The sequence below is a fragment of the Chelonia mydas genome, chromosome 3, assembly GCF_015237465.2.
Source record: "Chelonia mydas isolate rCheMyd1 chromosome 3, rCheMyd1.pri.v2, whole genome shotgun sequence".
In the NCBI taxonomy this organism is placed as follows: domain Eukaryota; kingdom Metazoa; phylum Chordata; order Testudines; family Cheloniidae; genus Chelonia; species Chelonia mydas.
Window position 1 is genome coordinate 197,233,704 of NC_057851.1, and position 21,713 is coordinate 197,255,416.

At 44.0% G+C, this 21,713-nt stretch overlaps 2 protein-coding genes across 9 annotated transcripts in view; one reads left to right on the top strand and one right to left on the bottom strand.

The window, feature by feature from the left end:
• The window catches only part of SNX5 (sorting nexin 5), a 37,683-nt gene extending 25,399 nt beyond the window's left edge, over positions 1–12,284 (bottom strand). Inside the window, exon 1 of one of the 3 annotated variants that reach the window (XR_006289980.1) lies at positions 12,004–12,155. Coding sequence is in view for 1 of the 3 variants with exons in the window: in XM_037896201.2 (XP_037752129.1) it covers positions 12,004–12,042 (39 nt within the window). In the remaining 2 variants the exon portion in view is untranslated. Of the gene's footprint in view, positions 1–6,369; positions 6,425–12,003 lie in introns of those variants that run through there. The other 2 variants (XM_037896201.2, XM_043544103.1) reach the window with 2 other exon arrangements.
• A 153-nt stretch (positions 12,285–12,437) lies between these two features.
• MGME1 (mitochondrial genome maintenance exonuclease 1) lies at positions 12,438–21,514 on the top strand. Of its 6 annotated transcripts, none has more exons than XM_037896203.2 (6): positions 12,550–12,594; positions 15,801–15,989; positions 16,320–16,927; positions 17,809–18,031; positions 18,654–18,786; positions 20,117–21,514. In XM_037896203.2, the coding sequence occupies exons 3-6, from the start codon at positions 16,387–16,389 to the stop codon at positions 20,276–20,278; spliced, it is 1,059 nt and encodes a 352-aa protein (XP_037752131.1). In that variant the 5' UTR covers positions 12,550–12,594; positions 15,801–15,989; positions 16,320–16,386; the 3' UTR covers positions 20,279–21,514. The 6 variants fall into 6 exon arrangements, with proteins under 6 accessions (XP_007063205.3, XP_037752131.1, XP_037752133.1 ...); XM_043544105.1 differs by having other exon boundaries at positions 12,588–13,674; XM_007063143.4 differs by lacking the exon at positions 15,801–15,989 and having other exon boundaries at positions 12,438–12,594.
• The last annotated feature ends 199 nt before the right edge of the window (positions 21,515–21,713 follow it).

A 21,713-nucleotide genomic window follows, 5' to 3' on the forward strand; every position in this document is an offset into this window, starting at 1 on the left:
TGGACTGGAGCACAGAGAAGAGGAAGGGATCACACTAGATCAGTGACTCTCAACCTTTCCAAACTACTGTACCCCTTTCAGGAGTCTCTTGTCTTGTTTATCCCCAAATTTCACCTCACTTAACTACTTGTTTACAAAATCAGACATAAAAATACAAGTGTCAGCCACTATTACTGAAATATTGCTTTCTCTCATTTATACCATATTATAAAATAAATCAACTGGGATATAAATATTGTACTTATATTTCAGGGTTTAGTACACAGAGCAGTATAAACAAGTCACCGTGTGAAATTTTAGTTTGTACGGACTTTGCTAGTGCTGTTCCTATAGCCTCTTGTAAAACTGGGCAAATATCTAGAGAAGTTGATGTACCCCCTCAAAAACCTCTGCATATCCCCAGGGGTACGGTGGAGAACCACTTTGGATAAACCAGTTTCATTATCCTGGGAAGGGTCCACTGGAAATCAGAGAAGGGGGGAGCAAGGGTTGAGACTATGCAGTCTGTTTTATATGCCTCCCCCCCATTACTACAGTATCTGAGCACATCACAATCTGTAAAGCATTGCTCCTCACAACACCGCTGAGTTAAGAAGCGCTATTATCCCCATTTCACATGTGGGGAACTGAGGCACAGGCACACGAAGGGCTAGACTGACAAAGAAATGGAGGCTTGGTGATGCTCAGCATCACCACACTTCACTTTTAGGTGCTTAGAAAAATCATTGAGACTCACAAAGCCTGAGTTTGGCACCTAGGACCCCTTCACAAGGGATGGGGAGAGACAGGCACTTCAGAATGGGGTTCACAAAAGCCAGCATGCTAGGTGACTTGCTGCCTAAACTAGCCAATAGGACTCACCCCTTTCCCTGGGATATCCGAAGCCCCCCAGCCATCCTCCCCCTCACAGCATTCAGCACCTAAATCCAGGCTGCAGAGAGAGAGACCTCCCACTGCTTGGACTTCTCAGCTGCCAATCCTCTCCTTGCGTTAAATAGCTATACCATTTTTGCAAGAATTTTTTTTTTTTTTTGGGGGGGGGGGGGGCGCGAGGGAGAAGGAAGAGCAGGGAAGACCTCCCTCATCAACTTCTAGCCCAGTGATTGGGGTACTCACCTGGAGCAGAGACACCACCAGTTCCGGTCTCCCCCTCTTGTGGGGGGAGATGGGATTTTAAAAAGGACTTTGCCAGCTCTCAGGTGAGTGCTCTAAGCAGTAGGCTAGGAGATATTCTGATGTGGGCATCCCTCAGTCTCTCCTGTTGAAGCTATTCTTGTGGATAAATAATGAATCATTGGGCCAGAGAGAAAAAGACACCCAAGCATGAGAATAACTCTGTACCTAGTGGTTAGAGCCCATTCCTGAAAGGTGGGAGCCCCAGGATCCAGTCCCTCTGCTCCACTGGCTACTTTTAATCACTTTCTCCGCTGGAAGCTGTTCTACTGCGGAGCTTCCCGAGTCACCCACAGCCAAACATCCCAAACCAAGTGACTCAGGCACTCATCTGAGTAGTGGCAGACCCCTGTTCAAATTTCTTCTCACCCTCAGGTGGAAGGGTGACTTGAATCAGTGATCTCCACATACCAGGTAAAGACCCTGACCACTGGGCTAAAAGTTATCAGGCCCTAATCCTCCTCCCACACCTGCTTTGTGTAAGCTCACCTATAGTGGCCCAATTCAGTAAGCCACCTCTAAGCCAATGGCCCAGATCAGGCCCTGCAGGCAAGTTAAGTGGAGAACACCTAGGTTTCCCCAGTTCGTGCATTATGGTGGGGCTTAGGCATCAGTGTGCACCCAGAGACAGAAACAGGCAGACTGGGAACCTTTATGCAAAAATTTAAGCACAGAGGGAGTTCAGGCACCTACATGGCTCAGCGACAGCTCAGTGGGAGTTTTGTGAATCCCAGTGGGGCTGGATTCTAGGATTTAGATGCCTGAAGTGGCAGCTTGGTGCCTAAGTCCTTTTGTGAATCTAGCCCTAAGTGAGTTGCTAACAGTCAAAAAAGTCTGTGGCAAAGCAAGGAAATGAACCCAGGCCTCCTGTGTCCCAGACTAGCACCCTAACCACTGGGCCATGCTCTCTTAGATGAGAGGCATTCAAGGGGAACAGTCTCTCTTACCTTCCTAAAGGATCTATACCCACATGATTAGAGAATCTGTTGTGTTTGGGACTGTTCCATGTGTGAGGCCTCTCACAGGTGGAACCTCATCATTTCTGCCCTCCAGCAATGAACCATGGGAGCAGGGGTGGAGAAGAGAAAGGAACCTCTTCTGCACCCACTACCCAGAAACAGATGGTGGGAGGGCCTCCTCCATCCAGTGACCCCCTCTCTAGGGAGGGTGGTCGAGAGAGCTGGGAGATATTACTTCTTCACCCATGCAGTGGCACTTTAGGCAGCTGAGTGGGTGGTGGAAGGTGCTGGGGACAGCTCAGCAGGAAAAGTTGCCCAAGGTAGCTGACTAGTTGCAGGGGAAGCATCTTCGCGTGGACCTGCGTGGGAAATGCCAAAGGCAGCGGGCTGGGAGGATGGAAGGGATTAGTGCTAGTGGGGGCCCATGCTCACCTCCCCTTGCTACTGGTGCTCGTTTCCTCCTCATCTTCAGCATGCTGCAATCTAGTAGAGGGAACGGCAGGTGGGGAGGCAGATGCCACCTGTCACCCTGCAGAGTGCCCTCTAGCAAGAGGGGGCAGAGTTAAGGTTGCTTAGATGCCTTGATTATGAATTTCTACGCTTTCAAATGTTTGGATATTTTGAACAACTGAATTTCTTTGATTTAATGATTGTTTTGATACAGAGTTTGTAAATTTACCCAGAAGTAGTGATATGTTCCCTCAGCTCTGACTCCAGCTTATGCTCATTTGTCTGGAAATGAAGTTAAAAATAAAAAAGACAACTGGTACCATCAAGAGCAAGTGAGATTCCCAAAGTCAAATGCATTTGCCTACCATAGCTGCAAATTCAGTCTTTAAGCACCACATGACAAAGTCAAGTGCTTTCAGCAATCCACATCGTATAGCTATTGTGCAAGTCCCTGAATTATGTTACTGATTTTATATAGTACTACTTATTTGTAACATTTTCCTAATATTAAGGATGCCAAACAATTAGATGTTATCATTTAAGTTACTGCAATAGATGATCCCATTGATAAGCCAAAGTTTCAAATAACCACATCAGTAAGCTTGCTTTGCAGAACTTAGATACAGCATGTGGACACTAGCAGTAAGAATATACTGCAGATACTTGTCTCATCAATTTTAAGCATGTGCAAGAGCTCCTGATTAGGAAATTTAGTTATTAGCTAGGACACTGGAACAAGAGGCAATCACTACTAAAAGTGTAAACAAGGGGTGTCATTTTATGAAGTGGCTTTGCTTTTAACCAGTTATCTTTAAAGCCATCCTTTTTTTCACGCAAAGCAAAATCACCTAATTTCAACAAAATATACGTTAGCAGCAAGATCTTAGAGATTGTAGCCAAGAAACAAATATGGAAGAAGTGTTATGAGCAACCTTCCACAGCTGTATTTCTATTGGATGAACTATAGCGCTATGTTCTAGAGTTCTTAAAATATTGAGAAAAAATCTCAGTTCCATTTAATGTCTTTAGATGGAGGTTTTCCTGAATCTAGTCAGGAAAACTTACTTTGAAATATTCTAGAAGGACATCACTAGCAGTAATCTTAAACATTAAGTGACCTGCAGATATTATAAATAATTAAAAAGCAGGGCAATGCTGCATGCTTCAAACATCATGCACCTAGTTTGATTTCCTTTTTGTTTCAGTAAAACATGTACTCAAGCCTTCATTTACTAGAATATATACAGTACAAAGAAATAGGTTATGCAATATTGTAAATAGTTGTGCAACCGGAATAAAATCAGGACACGCAAAAGTTAGTTCCAAAAGCACCAGTTGCTTTGCCACATCAGTCCTGAAATTTTAATATGTTTTATAAGCAGTCTATTAAGCGAGGCATTTAACCAGAAAAACAGGACCATGCACTACATATGTGCAATGCATATATTAGTGCAGATATTAATAGCAACATTTCCCATCACGGATTTTAACTGGGGAAGCTCAGAGTTGGAATTACATTAAATTTGTACTTTAAGCAAAGAAACTGATGGCATGTCTACACAGGGATAAAAGACCCACAGCACAGCCATGGCTGGCCCACATCAACTGACTCTGGGTCGTGGGGCCAAAAATTGCTGTGTAGACAGTCGGGCTTGGTCTGGGAACCCAAAGCTCTAGGACCTTCCATCCTCACAGGGTCCCAGAGCTCAGGCTCCAGCCTGAGCCCAATGTCCACACAGCAATTTTTCAGCCCTGGAGCTGGAGCCCTGTGAGCCTGAGTCAGCTGACCTGGGCCAGCCATGGGTTTTTTCATCCCTGCGCAGACATACCCAGGGAGCAAGACGACATTGCCCCCTGTTTAGTGTTACTATTTTAGCCTTATTTGTTAAGCACCTGAGTGAGGTGACTGGACTGAAGGGCAAACTACTGATCCAGATTGTTCTCCAAGAGAAGTCAGAAGGGCTGTGCCCACATAGTTCTGAAGATATCCCACTATTGTAATTCCATTGATGCTAGCACTAGTGGAAGTAACATTACTGATGGGCTTCCAGTGTTTCAGGTTGAACATGACGACAGAACATGATGGCAGAATGCTGGCAGCCAATCTATACTAGTGCTCCCAGCCAGTGAGATTAAGCTGGGTGGATAAAAAGCAATTTAAAAAAAGGGGGCAGGGGGCCTATTTAAATTGGGTTTTTTTGATAAAATGCTTTGAGGGAAAAACCTATCTAAAGATAACTTTGAGCTATAATCTCATCATGGAATAGGGATTATAAATTCTATAGTATGAAAATATATTACTGTAATTTTTAAGAAAAGTTTTGTAAATGAGTTCCAATAGTTCATGGATTAGGGACCCAATTTTATGGGGTTCCACAGGCTTCTGTATAGATTTAGGTTAATCTTTCTATCTACCCAATGGGGCTCAGTCTATAAGATACCACCAGCGATGCACCAGTTTTGCAGTTCTCAAACTGTGGATTTGTGTCTCCAGAGGTAACATGCTTGTTAACAGCAAAAATGTTTTAAAATAAATATGTAAAGGTGAGAAATAACAGACCTCAACTCTATTGTCCCTCTGCAAATTTGTGTACACAGTCAATCCCTTACCTCTCTCTAAAAGTGCAAAGTTTCAAAAAGTCAAAAAGTCCAATGAATAGAAGATTGTTGGGGGGCAGAATAGTTCTGGACAAGGAGAAGGAGTCTGGAGATAAATATGAAGCGAGGACATATGCTTGTTTTCTTATATTATATGTTTGCTATTGAAGAAAAAAATCGAGAATACTTGATGTTGTTTTAGTTAAATAAAATAATTTAAATGTCTCATGATGTTCTCCTAATACAGCATGGCAAGAAAATCCTCCAAATATTAATGATTAACCTATTGAATTGGAGATAGTTCACCTTCCCAATGACTTCATAAATATCTGCTTCAATTACCTTGGTAAATGAAATAACTAAACAATCATTCATTTTCTGATATAGCGGTAAAACTAATCTGAAAAGTTCTCAAAATAAATCACTGTTTAAAAATGTATAGTGTGCACCTTCTAAAAATGAAACCTACATCTGAGTTGTGAAGAATATGTATTAAGGTTATAACAACAAGAATGCACTTTTCTATAGAAAACCCATGATTAAACTGAGTCTTCCTGACCAGTGATTTAAATCAAACCCACCCTGAGATGAAGTAAAACTCACAGCCCTTCCATGTATAGAACTGATTTAACAGCAACAGAACAGGACCCAGTCTCATTTCACAGCAGCTCAGGAGGAGGTTTGAGACTCTCCATCCTGTCATCAGCACCGAGACTTGAGGGTATAGCAGCATTGAATCCCTGGCTTACAGCACATGGGCAGATCTGCATGCAGGACAGAACCATTAAGCAATAAGGGTATTCACTACAGTAAGTGTCCAACCAGACATGCCATAGAGGTTATGGATCTGCTCCAGCTATGCTACGAGTTGTGCAATAGATGCAACAATCCCTAAACCCTGCCGATGTTTGCGGAGATGCTGTGTGGATGGTGCACCGTCATCATTTGTACCCATTTGTGTTTCAGTGGTGCAGTTCTCCAACTCAGAGAATGGGTCGGAAACTGCCCACAATCAATGACAGCCAGCCTCTTTAGACAGAACCAATTCAAGCACTACTACAGTCAAACTCAGGTCCTAGGGTTTGGGTCTTACAACAACTGTTCTATATAATGAAGCTCCCTTCCACTGCACATGAAAATGTAATGCAGCTAGCATCAAGCACGGAGAAAGCTGCCGAGCATGGCTTACCTGTCCCCCCTTCCTCTCAGCAACATTAGTCCCAGTAGCCTCATCTACCAGCAGTGCTCTCTACACGTGGAGCAGAATTTAAGAAAACTCATTTCCCCCAGAAAAGTCCTAGCAGCAGCAGCAACCAGGAGAAGGAAGCAACTCTTTAGTCTCCAGGAGCAACACTGTTAGTTCTCCTAGCAGGAGCCATCATTGTACTATCTGAGCACCAAGTCACTTTCCCTCTGACACTTGCCACCCACATCCTCCACCAGTATCAACCCAGGGCATCAGGGGACTGGAATCAGTCCACTTGTCCTAGAAAGATTAACTTCTTCACCTGAGAGCACCTAGGGCATTAAAGTGTACCCAAAAGGATGAAGCCTGCTAATACCTATTACCATCACACTTACACCACCACACTACTGTTCAAGTACTATCCCCATAATTTAAGCCAGCAGTTGTCAACCAGAGGTCTGGGACCCCCTGCGGGGCTGCAAGCAGGTTTCAGGGGGTCTGCCAAGCAGGGCTGACAGACTCACTGGGGCCCAGGGCAGAAAGCTGAAGCCCCAGGCCCTGAGCCCCACCAGATGTGATGGAAGCTAAAGCCTGAGCAGCTTAGCTCTGCTAAGCCACCTGTGGCATGGGGCCCCAGGCAACTGCTACCTTCCAACACCAGCCCTGGCTTTTATATGCAGAAAAACAGTTGTGTCACAGGTGGTGAATGGAGTTTTTATAGCATGTTGGGGGGGAACCTCAAAGAAAATGGTTGAGAACCCCTGATCTAAACAATACAGTAACTGGTTGGGTAGCATGCTTTGCCTTCTATTTAGGGCTTATTTTGAAGTGCAATGTACTAGTAGGACTGATTGAACAGCAGAATATAGTCAGTTTCACTGGCACTTGCTAAATATATTCATGTTCCAATATTTGACCAGCTATAGAGCTGTTTGAGTTCTGTAGGACAGTATTTATCAGATAAATCTGTAAGTACTGGTGAAGTTTGTCAAGTAAGTGACTTGACTGAATAGTTACTTTTAAAGTATTGTATCCATTCCTTTCCTGGCTTCACACCACTTTTCCTTCCTCTAATAGATCATGCTGTCCTTTGCATTCCATTTCCTGTTCTCTTGATTCTACTCCTCCCCACCCCACACATACCCCTCCTCCTTTCCATGTGTTCTGTTTTCTACTTTTGCTGCTCCTTTCCTCTGCTTTGAAAAGTGTGCTGTGAGAGTTGGCAAATGTATGCCTTTCCCACACAGACCCATCCTCACATGGGTCTTGGAAATTGTTAGCCACTTGATACTGCAGGGACTAGCCACTGGACCAATGCAAAGTTGGGCGGGAGCAGGCACTGTCTGGAAAAAGCCAGCTTTCTCTCAGCTACTGAAAAAAGTAGAGAGTTAGAATTCCTACCAGTGTGTTGCACCTGGACCCTGTCTAGGGATTGGTACATCAGCCTCTTGCCACTAGGTGTGGCATGTTTGAAGCCAACCCAACTCCTGGGGAAAGGAACACACTTTTCTCCCATTCCCTAATTGCCACCCCCTTCCAGATCTTCCTGACTGCTATGAAGGTTGGCAGTGCTGTCCACTACTCTACCACTCCCTCAGCTTTCTAGCTTTTGCAGGGGGAGTATCTCCAGTACCTTATCCCTCACCCACATCTGTTTTGGGATCTTCTTCCCCAGTAAATAATTCCACTACCTGCCAAGACTGTTTAGGTTAGCTTAACTATGTCACCCAGGGGTGTGGATTTTTCACACCCGTTAGCAACCTAACTGAGTCAACTTAAATTTTAGTTTAGGCCTGGCCTTAAGTCACTCTGGGGAAATGATCACTCCATCCTCAGCCTCCTTGAAACCAGGAGTCTAAAGAAAGAGGCAGGTTTGATTTCCCTGCTGGATGACAGACTTGTAAGTTGCCGGGGAGGGCACCTGCTCCAACTCTGTACCATTTTGCTATCTCTAGACACCTTCTGGATTTTTAAGAGCTTTAAGCAGCTTGCCACTTAAGTTTGTTTTTAAATCAGTTAAGTAAACTCCTAATGGTCATCTCTACCTTTTCCCTTTGCTTTCCCCAAGCTAGACCAGCACACCACTCCTCCCAGTCCTTTCCCACCTCCAACCTATCCTACTCACACCCTGACCCCCTTCCATCAGTGTAAAAACACATGGTCTCAACTCCCACCAAGAAGCTTAGCTTATGAAGCAGAGGTCAGACACCCACCCTGCTTGATAGTTAGGGCCCAAAGACATTCAAGAACAAGCAGAATCTAAGCTTTTGTTTAAAGTACTTACCTAATCCTTGAGCCACAATTGGAAGGTTACACAAGCATAATCAGCACAGTTGCCTCCCTGACCCTGCAAACAGCTTGAAACAGTGATTGAAATGCTGCTTCCCATTAAGTGCACTGGGATGTTAATGCCACTTTAATGTCAGCATAACCATTCAATTACAAGTTTCAACAGAGTTGGGGAAGAGACCAGAAGTGAAATCCACAAAGAAAGAAACAGAGGGAAGACAGAGGGAGTAGGAACATCTGTGGTCCTAAAAGGGAGCCAATTTTCTGACTACATGATGCTACTTCTAGATGAAATATTGATATAATAAGCAGTGAAAGAAGTTTAGTTACTACACTGAGACCATGCTCTGTCTACCCTTGATGTTCATGCAAGTCTCTCAAAGACCTCAGGGGAAACTCCATCACAGATTGAAGGCTGGGCAGTACTGTAATTTTAAGTTTATTCCTGGCCCAGAGCCCATAAGAACTCTGTCCTCCCCACAACCCAGCTGAAAGGGGCTTTGTCTACACTGATTCAGAGAAGGCTTTCTACTCATTAAGACAATTCCATTGAGCTAATAGCTGAAGAAAACACTGTTTTTGTCCATGCCAATAATCTCAGTGTACTGCAAGAGAGCTTCTGAGAAGTTATTTAACTTCTGCTTTCCTCCACATGTTCTAAACAGAAGGTGTCATTTTAGAACAGAAGTACACAAAGGAAGCAAAGTGAGACTTCATGGTTGCTGTGAAGCGTATTACAAAAATACGTGCAGGTTCTAGTTTTCCTCATTTTTACTGGAGAATTTAAATTTAAGGTGCCCCTTAAAAGCCACTCTCTTCTAGAGGAAAGTTTCCAAGACTCCAACAGGAGAGACCGCCTCAGACATTTATAACTCTCCCCCCTCATCTTCCCCCTGCCAAACTAGTGATGGTGGTCTGATCTAAGGGCAAGACCACTACATTGTTCAGTGTGCAGGAGAAGTATAGCAAGCATGGCAATTTTAAAAGGCAATGCTCCTATTAAAAGCCATCACGGAGACAAAAGTTTACGTTTTGTAACGCCAGCCAAGGGGCTTAATCAATGCTGGGGCAGTTTACTGCTATAAATGGACATTCACACAGCTTGGCTAATATCTTGGAAAAATGGCTAACACTAACTAGTGCTAGCTAAAGAAAGTGTAAAGTGGGCTCTGAGTCATGGTGGGGTGTGCCAGATAAGTATAACTCAATAGGTTTCTGTTTTAAATTAATTTGAATTGGCACAACACTGTTAGAAGTCTGCATGTCGCAGCAGATACCACACTAAGCAAGTGTCAGTCATTTCTATGATGATGGTGAGCATTCTGTCCTCCCACAAGAGCGCCAACATGCCAAGTCCCTTAGGGCTCACTGCTCCAAGATGCAAGGTACAACCATTAAAAGAAAACTATCAACATGGACTGTTATTAAGGACATGCAGCCTGTGTTTCATCTAGAAATCATGGCTGTCTCACAGGTAATAGCATGACTCTGGGAGACTGGATCATGAAAGACGACAGCTGTCTGAAACCAACTCCAGAAAAGACTGAAGCAATGCTAACTGGAAGAGGTAATCTTGTTTGAGCACCAGCAGTTTATATGCATTACCTGAACTTTCATTTGTTCAGTACTTCCATGAAACATTCAATATAGTTTATTTTGACATTTTGTTCCATTTTAAGGCTACTGCTATTTCTGCCTTTTGTTTCTCTTCCTTCCCCATCCTCCTTTTTGTTTCACCACCCTTTTCCCTAAGTTTGTGCATCACCTCCTTCCTCCCCTCTGTTTTATTCCCTGCAACTCACATTTTCCCCAACCCCCTTGCAAGCTTCACTAAGACCCCATCCCTCAATCAGACTGTTAAAATGATCAGCAGTTAAGTAGTGCTGACATAAGCTTTAGAGTTCAAATTCAAAGAGTTTACCCCCCTCCATCATTACTTTAGCTGCCTGCAGACTCAGGAAGACAGCACATCATGACAGGTTTCAGAGTAGCAACTGTGTTAGTCTGTATTCGCAAAAAAGAAAAGGAGTACTTGTGGCACCTTAGAGACTAACCAATTTATTTGAGCATAAGCTTTTGTGAGCTACAGCTCACTTCATTGGATGCATTCAGTGGAAAATACAGTGGGGAGATTTATATACATAGAACACGAAACAATGGGTGTTACCATACACACTGTAAAGAGAAAAAAAGAAAAGGAGTACTTGTGGCACCCTAGAGACCAAAAAATCCACTCGAGCATAAGCTTTCGTGAGCTACAGCTGCATCCGATGAAGTGAGCTGTAGCTCACGAAAGCCCACACCCAAACAAACTGCTAGTCTCTCAGGTGCCACAAGTACTCCTTTTCTCTTTGCAAATACAGACCAACACAGCTGCTACTCTGAGAACTGTAAAGACAGTGATCACTTAGGGTGAGCTATTACCAGCAGGAGAGTGGGGGGGGGGGAGCTTTTTGTAGTGATAATCAAGGTGGGCCATTTCCAGCAGCTGACAATAACATCTGAGGAACAGTGGGGGGGGGGGGGGTGTCACATCTGGAAAGTTCTCTTTGCAACCATGGAGGCTAGCCAGACCAAAGTCAGCCATATAAGTAGACAGAGACCAGATCCTGCCCACAGGTCAGGTATTTGGCTTAAGGCATACTGTTTTCGTGCCCTTACACACTCCCTTGGTACTTCACTGGAGCTGTGGGTATTAAGCTGCTGTTGCCTTTTCCTCCCTACTGTATCAACACACAATCCTAGGGTACAGGGCGCATTTTGTTTAAAGCATTGGGGGGTTCAGCTTTCAAAGACACTGAAGTCACTCAGCCGCCCCAGGAGAGCGATTCTGCGCTGCCTCCGCAGGTCTCACGTGGCTAGGGTCAGTAGTCACGGTGCCCTGGGGAGGGGCCACGGTGCGTTAGTTACAGCACCAGCCCTGCCCCCGTGGTCCGGGCACTGGCACAGCCAAGACACACACACACACACACAGGGGAATTTAAAGCAGGGAGCGAAGACGGGGGCAGGGCAAAGAGCGCAGCACAAGGGGGAGGCAAGCTACAGACCTACCCCCGGGCAGAGCCCAGCCAGGGGCTCCAGGACGGGCAGCCAGCCCCACCGGTGGGGGGCGGGGGGGTCATCCGCCCCCCAGCAGGGGTGGCTCAGCCAGCGGCCCCTTGGCAAGGAATAGGGATGTTGGGGGTCACAGCCCCACTGGGAGGAGGATCCAGCCCGGGGAAGGGGCGAAGCGGCCCCAAGGGAGAGGGAGCCGGGGGGGTCTCAGCCCCCCGGGGGGGGGGCAGCAGCCCCCAGAGGGGGGCCTGAGCCCCCAGGGCGCCCCACAGCGACACGAGCCCCGCCCCGTACCTTCCTCTTCTCCTCCACCTCCTCGGGCAGCGCAGCCATAGCGCCCGCCGCTCCTTGCCCACAGCCGCCCCCTTCCCTCAGCGCCCGCGGCGGCTCATATAGGCTCAGGCCACCTGACCCACGCGAGCGGGGCCGGGCGCCGCCTCCTCAGCGCCTCCCCCACCTTCCCAGCAGCACGCGCGCGGCCCACCATAGAGACCTAAACGTGTTTCCCAGAAGGGGGAGCACGCGCCCGGCTTGGGGAGGCCATTTTGGCTCCGGGCGGGAAAGCCCGGCTAGGCATGTACGCTCGGCGACCCTGCCCTTAGTTCAGAGGGCGGCTTGGGAAGTGGGCGTCACCCGTCTCCGTCACATGTTCACACCCCCCCCCCGCTCCTATCACAACTGTAACCTTCCGCTGACGTAAATCTCAACCGCCGAGCTCCGCGCCGAGGAGGGAGGCGAAATGCATTGTGGGTGTTGTAGTTCTCCGGATCAACGCGCTGTACAGCCGATAGGCTGAGGGAAGGGGGGAGAGAACTACAAATCCCGAGAGGCGGCGCGCTGTTCTGGCGGGAAGGTAGCGGCAGGCCAGGCGCTGAGTGAGCGAAGGTAATGGTCTTAACGGTTGGAGGGAGGGCGTTCGGCTGGGGAGCGGGGCAAGGGCCCCGAGTCCGGCGAGAGAGACGGGTTCGGCTGGGCTGAGCCATGTCCCCCTCTGGCCGGGCCCCCGGTGGGGCAACAGCCTCCCGCTGCCGCCGGCTGGGGGAGCTGCCCCGAGCCGCGTGGAGACAGTTCTCCTCAGGGAAGGAGGCACTGTACTAATAGCATCCAGCCCTCTTCACCCCGGACCTCCCAGCGCTTGGCAAAGGAGGACAGCGCCGTCATCCCACACTTTATAGATGGGGAAACTGAGGCACGGAGCCAGGAAAGTGACTTGGCCATGGCCACCCCGCAGCCCAGTGGCAGGGCTGGGAACAGAACCGAGATCTCCCGCCTCCCAGTTTGCTGTTGTAGTCACCAGGCTAGGCTGCCTCACTGCAACACACATCCCCAGAGAGACCTTTTAACTTTCTCTGTTAAAGTCAACATCCAGGAAGGGGGACTCTCACCCCAATGTAGTGAAAACTGGCAACACGTGTTGCCTAGTGGTTAGATCACTCGACTGCTAAGGGATCTTGGGCAAATAATTTTGCCTTTTGTGCCTCAGTTTCCCCATTTGTGAAACGGGGGTAATGTTACTGACATTCTTTATAAAGGGCTTTGAGCACTATGGATGAAAAGTACAATATCAGAACTAGATACTATTGTTATAAACAAGTTAAGTAATGCTCATTGCAGTTACCACTGAGGTGGAATTAGTGGCTTGTATTTGCCACCCAGTAGGCAGCAGTCTTCTTGGCATACGTGCAACTCTAAGGCACGTGACCAGGATTTATCACTGAATTTGAAGGAGTAGGACTAGATTTTTTTTTTTTTTAATTGTCTCTCTGTACAGCGAGTGTAGGCAGAGTTTAATTTTCCTTTGTAAGTGATCATGGGTTCTTTACATACAAACATCGTGTGATTCAGGGCATAGAGCTTAGTATTCTCCTTCATAAAAACTCAAGAATGTCCTTTAGTTTGTATTCGTCATAAGACTTTCTTCTGTATGTCGGCATGAGAGGTCAATGGGCACGTGCATGCTAGCAGGTAGGTTATAAATTTCCCCCAATCACTAAAATTGGTAGTGTGAGCAAGGGAGAACGGATTATCTCCCTACCCAGATTTTTGTAATGAAACAATGCTTCCCTGAAATAACTTGCTTCTGGTAACAACGGCTGACCTTTAGATATCAATTTGCTATGCTCACCACTTCACATCATTTCATACACAAGGTAGTATATTTTGACAGTCTTTAGAATTTATACCTCTTTCATAATTTACAAACATCACTCCTTATTGTTTGTCTAGCAAGTAGCAAATTATGACCGGTAACTGACCTAAATCAGAGACTGGAAATAATTCTATTAAAAATGAAGAGTGGTCACAGGATTAAAGAAGAGTACCTATTGGCAAGAACGGATTGTTTTAATCAATTCTCTATTCGTTTAGCTTCTGTTCAGTGATAGCAAACATGAAATATAAGGCTCACAAGAAGCCCAAGGTGGACTGACTTTATAATTGTGTCTGTGAAGAACTGAAACTGATGTGTATTTAATGCAAACTACAGTACTACTTTACACAATCAGAAAGAATAAATGGATTACTAAAAAGAAGGGATCAAGCCCCTACTATAGGAAGAACAAAACTGGAGAAAAACATCCTGCCACCAAGTAAAAATGAGAAGTAATACAAAAATTGATATTGTTCAGGTTTTACTCAAAGCTTGTGCAATTAATTTCAATGATATTGAATGGGGCAGAATTTAGCCCATTACATAAAATCAATCTACATGGTTACTACTCATGATCTAATTTTGACAATAGTTGCACACCTTGTCTTAGTAAGAAAATGATTGGAATGGATTGGTTTGCCCTTCCCTACTACACCTGACTGCTCTATTCTTGTGTGCAGGCAGGAAACTAAACTAGACAAGAGTCTGAATGTCAGGATGCTCAGAGCAAGATTCATGTCAATTTCCCACTGTTGCACACTGGAAAAGAGCTAACAGATATAAGAGGACATGGCAAACATAACAGGACACAACACAATCCTAATTTTTTTTTTTTTAAGTAGATCAAGATTTTGACTTATCCCTTTAAGCTTGGATACTGTCCTCTCTGCTATACAAATGTAATAATAGGGAAATTGTATATTTTGGTATTCAAAATGTCTTAGTAGGAAAAGTTTCCTTTTTAAAAGTACTTTGTTTTTATTCTAAACCAGAAAAAATGACAATAGCTATATTGACCAGGAAGTTATGATTTATTTTTCATTTCCACTACATTCCTTATGGTTTCCCAAAGGGGTTAACTTACATTATACAAAACAATGCAAACAATTCTGGGATGGAACATCTTGTATTGTGATTTTTTTGTGATTTTTTTTTTTCCCCCTCTCTTTCTCTTTTATAGTCCACGACGTAATCCTAAAATTACTAGCAATTCCCTTGATGAATTGCTAGTAAGGGAAGCACCTTAACTGGGACTGCATAAGGTCCTTTGTCACTAGGATTGCTCCATCTACTAAGCTATAAGCGCTTTTGGGCACAGATCTTGCAAGTTGTTCTGTGAGCCCCATTGACTTCATCGGGACTCCGTATGAGCACAGGGATGTCCCTGTCTAGAATAATTTATAAGATCAAGACCTCTGTATTTTTTTTTCCTAGTACTCCTACTGTTTGAACAGCGTGTGGAGTGTTTGAGAAATGCAGTGAATGAAATGAAAAATACTGAAATGTTTCAAGAACAAAGCAGTCATGTTAGCTTGTAATACATATTGCCTGCATGTTTTATTTGCAAAACATGGAATGAAGTAACTTTGATTGCTAAGTGGATAGCTCTCAGTAGAGGAAACTTAAGCCCTAATAGTGCAAAGACTTGTACCTATGTTTAATTTTAAGCATACTAGGAAACAGTTATTTCAGTGCAACTACTCAGGGTCAGAACCAAAAATTGCAACTACAACATACTTTTCAAAGCCAGGCTATAAACTAGACTATCTTGGTCTGCAGCTTCTATTAAAGAAATATCCTAAAATGTCTTAGCTTAAAAATAGGACTTGTTTTATTCTCAGTTAGGAAAAAATCTAAATTTTTAATTTAAAATATATATTTTCCAAAACAGCTTAAACTGGTATTTGAAGATTGCGAATATTTTTTATTTCCCTTCTCTCAGGCTTCTCCAAGTCTCAGCTCTCCAGATTCTAGGCTGTACATAAAACTGCTGGCTGCTTTCTCACACGTACGGAGAACAAACACGTCCCCACCGTTCCCGAAGAGCTCATCTTCCCTCTCTAGTCAGTTAATTCTACTCCAGGGACTTGCTTCTGTCTAGCCCATGTAGCTTGTCTCTTTCTCCCTGCAGGTAGTACCATCTTCTCTGTACCTTCCTACAGTTTTGATACTGTAAGAGGCAGAGCCTTCTGCACTGCAGCTTCTCCCACTTGCAACTGCCTTCTCTCCACCTCATTTCAAATCAGAAAACATTTTTTCCTTGTCTATACCTCTTATTTTATCTTTCCATCTGCTATTATTTCTCACTATTACTGTATTGTTTAACTCAAAGTGGTTGAAGTTCAGTTGATATGAAAGGCACTAATGAATACTGTGCAGCTTTAATTTGTAAAGGGAGATGATAGCTTGATGATACTAAAGTGCAGTAACTCTTCAAATCATGGAAATTCTTTTTCTACAGTAGGAAATTATGGAAGATTATGAATGCTCCTAACAGAAGAAAGAAAACTCTGTTTAACCATCTATAAATGCTGCTTCAGGGAATGAAATCCCTCAAGCTATTAACCAGAAAATCTGGGAGACTAAAAATGCTGTTCACAGAACATTTTTGCAAAGATCAAGTCCCATGTGTGTGCCTGTGTATCTCCTCCTACCTTTGTAGCAAGAAGAAAAAAGAGAATGGTTATGAACAAGTTGACCAAGAAAGATACATGAACTTGGTCCGTTCTGTCACATCTTCCAAAGCCAGCCCTCAGACACCGGAAACATTGTTTGAAGAAGATAATCTGATATATGGACCAGTGAGTAAATTTAAGCCTCCAGTTAAGGATGTTGAAGCAAAAATTCCAAAAAACTGGGTCCCTCTGATAAACTCCAATAAGAGACCTTTGCCTTCAAACAGTGACGGAAAGCACCTGCTGAAAATCAGTTTACAAAGGCACAAGATGCCCAGTGTGACGAGTGTTCTTCAGCAAACCATGCCTTTGGACCAGGCGTTCTACCTGAAGAGGTGGAAGCAGCGGATGATTCTGGAACTTGGAAAAGATGGTTTTGCAGAATATACTAAAAGTAAGTCTAACCAAAGTGCTTCTAAAAATAATGGGCCGTGCTCAATAGCATAGCTGACACATCTGGCCCTAGAAGACGCACACTTTGCATATCCATATAGCAGCGTCCATTTCAGAATCCCAAAGCACTTCACAAGAATGCCTGGTATTAATGGACCACATTTTGAGGCCTTCCCTGATTGCTTATTCAGGGACACTCCCATTGACTACAAGAACCACAGGGGTTGGACCAATAACCTAATAGTACTTAGTGGTAAAATGGGATTAGAATTTAGGAGTTCCTTGCTCCAACCCCCATTATTTTGGTAGTACTTGCTAGAATCTGCAACAGGTTGATACTTCCCACCTGATTTATGGAGTTTGACTAGCACCTCTACAGATAGAATGATTTTTTTTTTTTTTTAATGTTTGGGAATAAAGTGGCTCACTGCACTATAACTGATTGTCTGAGGGTCATGGGACACCCAGAATTTTTGAATAACTGGAGATGACAGTTCTGGAGACTTTGATATTTGCATCCAATTAAAACTAACCATCACAGCTTTGATATCAAATACAATGAACTGCTCAAAAGCATTCTACAGGCCAACACTGATTCATAGAAATTGTATGGCAAATATGTTTGACTAAAGAATAAATCTGACTACATCGTCAATTGCTCCGGGACAATTCATGAACACAGAGGCTAATTTAGATTAATACCTTAAATAATTCCATTATTTGTTCCCTTCCTATATCCTTGAAGCTGTTTCAGCACCAAAATGGGGCTGATTTTAGAGTCTCAACTATATAGTAGTTCTAAAAATACATATTTATCCCATATATGAGCATTGCTTATTAAGAAAGGGGTTTTAAAGATCTTTTTTCTGTCATCTTTCATAGACATCTTCTTTCAAGGAAAACTATTCCATGCAGCTTTGGAATCTGTCTTTTTATCTGAAGAGGTCCCGTCGAAGGAGCAGGAAAAAGATACCACGGTCTCTGGCTACTTAGCCAGTGTGCAGCATGTCCTGAGAGACATCAGTGGAGTAAAAGCTCTTGAAAGTGCAGTTCATCATGAGATTCTTCACTATTCAGGGCTTGTAGATTGTGTGGCTGAGTATCGGTGAGATGCTGGTTCTCCTGTTATATCGCACTGTGTTTTATATGACTTTGGTGACCAAACAGCTGGCTTGTGGGCCAGATCTGACCTATTTGATGTTATGTGGCTAAGATGGTAGGACACGTCGCATAGCAGCTGGGAGGTTGAGTGGACTGGGGGAGGAAGCCAGAGAGACTGCAAAGCTGAAGAGGCATCAAAGCAGCAGCACCAGGGATGGAACAGGGGAGGTCAGGCAGGTTCAGGATGAGAAATAGGGATTGGAGGAGAGGAACAGGGGAGATCACACAGATTGCCCTGCTAACAGCAGTGCTGCTATTCTTTTAGCGAGCCATCTCTACACAGCAATGGAGTGGCACGTTAGCACGAAAGGGCTAAGTGAACCAAAGTGGTGTCATTTAGAACTGCCATTGGTATTTGTACTTATTAGTCCCTGGATCTAATCCAGCCTGTGCAGAAGGAGTTCATAACTCAGGCTGGCACCAGCAACGTGATAATAACAAATGACACCTCATCAGCAGGAAACAGGAGAAATAGAGTAAAGTGTTTGACTTACATGTCTGACGTCACTTTTTTTTCATTAGCACGTAGTTTAACTAAAATACTCCTCTTTTGCTTGGTTTTACAGAGGCCAGTTATGTGTGATTGACTGGAAGACTTCAGAGAAATCAAAGCCGTATCTCCGGAACACATTTGACAACCCACTACAGGTTGCAGCATATACCGGAGCCATAAACCATGATGCTAATTATGACTTCCAGGTCAGTAGGCCTACTACCTGCTGAGACAAGCAGCAGTGCTCACATCCACTTCATTTTCCCCACTCACGTCTTCTAGTCACCCCCATCCAATATAGAACTGCAGCTAGCATTTATACACTTGCACCTGTCCCAGCCTAAGTTAATTCCACCATCATTGCTGCTCCTGCTGCCTCCCTTGGTCAGCAGTATGTTGTCAATGTACTCAAGGAACTTTCCACTCATCAGGCCCTTAGCAAATGGCACAACTATTGAGAAGTGCTGAGCTCCCAAATCTCCAACTGAACTCAGTGGGAACTACAGGTGCACAGCCCTACGGAAAGTCAAACCCTAACGCAGTAGGCCAGTTTACAGTGAGAACACAGCACGTGGCAACACACAGTGGGGGAGAAGAAGCATCCAGCTCCTTGCTGCTTTGCGTGAGCATGGCATGTGAAAGGGGAGGAGAGGAATCAAACTTGAGAGCAGGCAGACAAGGAAATGAGCTAGCAACAAGCACCCCTCATTGCCTCTTAGAAGAGTGCCTTACTCCACTGGCAATTGAATGGATGTGGTTAAATGCCCTCCTTAAACCATCCGGGAACATTACTCCATTCCTTGGCGGTGAAGGGAAGTGGTGCCCATTACTCAACAGCTGAGCAAGGGACGTGTGTTTATAGACTCCAAAGAGGGTCGGCTTGGCCTGAAGGATGGCAGTTCCTGATTTGGAGAGGGAAGATTAAAGCAGGAGAAAATGACAGGATACGCAAGGCCCTGTCAAGGACTTTTTAGGAAAGGAAAGACAGATCAGTTAATGCTATGGCAGGATCATTTCATTGAGAAATATAGGAAGTAGCTACATGGTTCTGTTCCTTTTTTTTTTTTTTTTTTTTTTAATGGCTGTGTTAGGCCAATGATATCACTTTATTCTTCACTGTTAACTTTTTATGTTGTTTTATTTGACAAGTCTGATAGTTAGTGGAACATGCAGAAGGAACCATTTCCTTACAGCCTGATTTGCTGAGTGGCATGGGCCTGAATCTGTACTGGCACAAGCAAAAATCTACTCAAAGTCCATGGGAATTTTGTCAGTGTCCAGAACACAGGATTAGACCCTTAAGGCCTGATATGTAGGATTGCTGAGCACCTACAACTCCAAGTCATTGGGCACTTCCATACCTTGGAAAACTGGGCTCCTAGTGCTTTATTGTGAATAACATTGCTTATTAAAGTTAGTGGTTTTTATTTTAGCTTTACATTGATCTACGTGGTGAAAATGCAGTTTAATCTTGGGAATAGTCTACTGAACCTGCCTGTTGATATTGAACAACTGATGTTATGCTTTTCATTGCAGGTTAATTGTGGACTTATTGTGGTTTCTTATAAAGATGGTTCCCCTGCACATCCACATTTCATGGACTCAGATCTGTGCTCTCAGTATTGGAACAAATGGCTCCTGCGCCTTGAAGAATACACAGAGAAGGAAAAAAACAATAATTCAATTGAGACAAGTTAGAGGGGTATGATCTGAGCACAGAAGTGAAGCAGGAAGTCCTGAGTTTTAATATAGTCTCCGATACTGACCCTCTTTGACCTTGGGCAAATCACTTAATATCTCTGCCTCAGTGTCCATTTGAAAATTGGGTCTAATACTTGCCTACTTCACAGGGGTACAAAGAGGATTTAATGGGCCAACTTAAATTGGGCTGATATTTACATTTTGCAGCAAGCTTTTATAAAACCTGAAATCAATAGAAATGTTCTCACAATTAAAGAAAAAAATCCAGTTAAAAGTTTATGTAAGCAAACTATCACACTCTTGCAGTGTTTGAAAGCTAACCCTTGCTGAACTGAGAACATGAAAGTGAAATTGACTCTGAACCAAAGCAAAACTTGCATTGTCAGAGCTGAGTGAAGTGCAAATAATAAAAGCATAGGTAGTGACAAGTAGACTTAATTTTAAACATTTCAGCTCTTGCTAATCTCTCATCTGTTTACAACGTATGATTTTTATGACAGTGTCCCTTTGAAGGCAGAAAAACTACAAGTGCTAAGAATTCTAATTAAACCTTCATTAAGCAATCACTCAGGATGTTAAGACAAGTTGGTTGCTTTAGCAGACATGGCCCACAAAAGAGGATCAGAAATATAATTTGCATAGCTGAAGACTACCCCTAAGAACCACATAAAACAAGAGGTTGCCCTAACAAGAGGGAGCTCTCCTACAGGTTTCTCTGCCTTCGTATAAAGCTGCAACTCTCACATAGAGCAAAGTGAGAATGAAACTGAGACTTTGTATCTTAGCCCCCAATTGGGCAATAAGTCCCATGCAAAACACAGCCCCACTGATTTCACTGGGGTGTTGCATAGACGAAGGGGGCTCACCCATGCAGAGCTAATTGCAGGATCAGAACCTGGGGCACGGGGGGAGAGATGTATAGTGATGCCCGAATATTTTTCAGAAACCTTAGTCTGTGGTTTTGAAATTTAAGAACTGACTATTTAAGAACTGAAAGCTGATGCTAGTTCTAAAATAAATAAGTAAAAACGGCAACCATATCCCTCACGGACTAGAAAGGTATCTTGCTTTCTGTTAATAAGTTAAGTCGACTAAATAAGTTTATTGATTAATAATTAGTTCTAAAATACAGGAGTCACTTTTGAGACTCATTTCATAAAAACGAGTTTGTAAGAAGAGAGAGTAACAAGATAGTGTTGTAAATGTTGAATAAACACTATGGGGTGGTTCTTAGGTGGTGTTGCTTTGTGTATGTGTCAGCTTTTCTCATTTGTTTCATTCCTTTGAATCATACACTTGAGCTTTTCTTGTCATCACTCAGAATTACGTATTTAAGTACAGCTAATCCATAATTTTAAAGACTACCAACCAGACAGTACCCAAAAAGGACTGAACAGGTTTGCTTTTGAACAGAAAAAAGGCCATGCGGGGT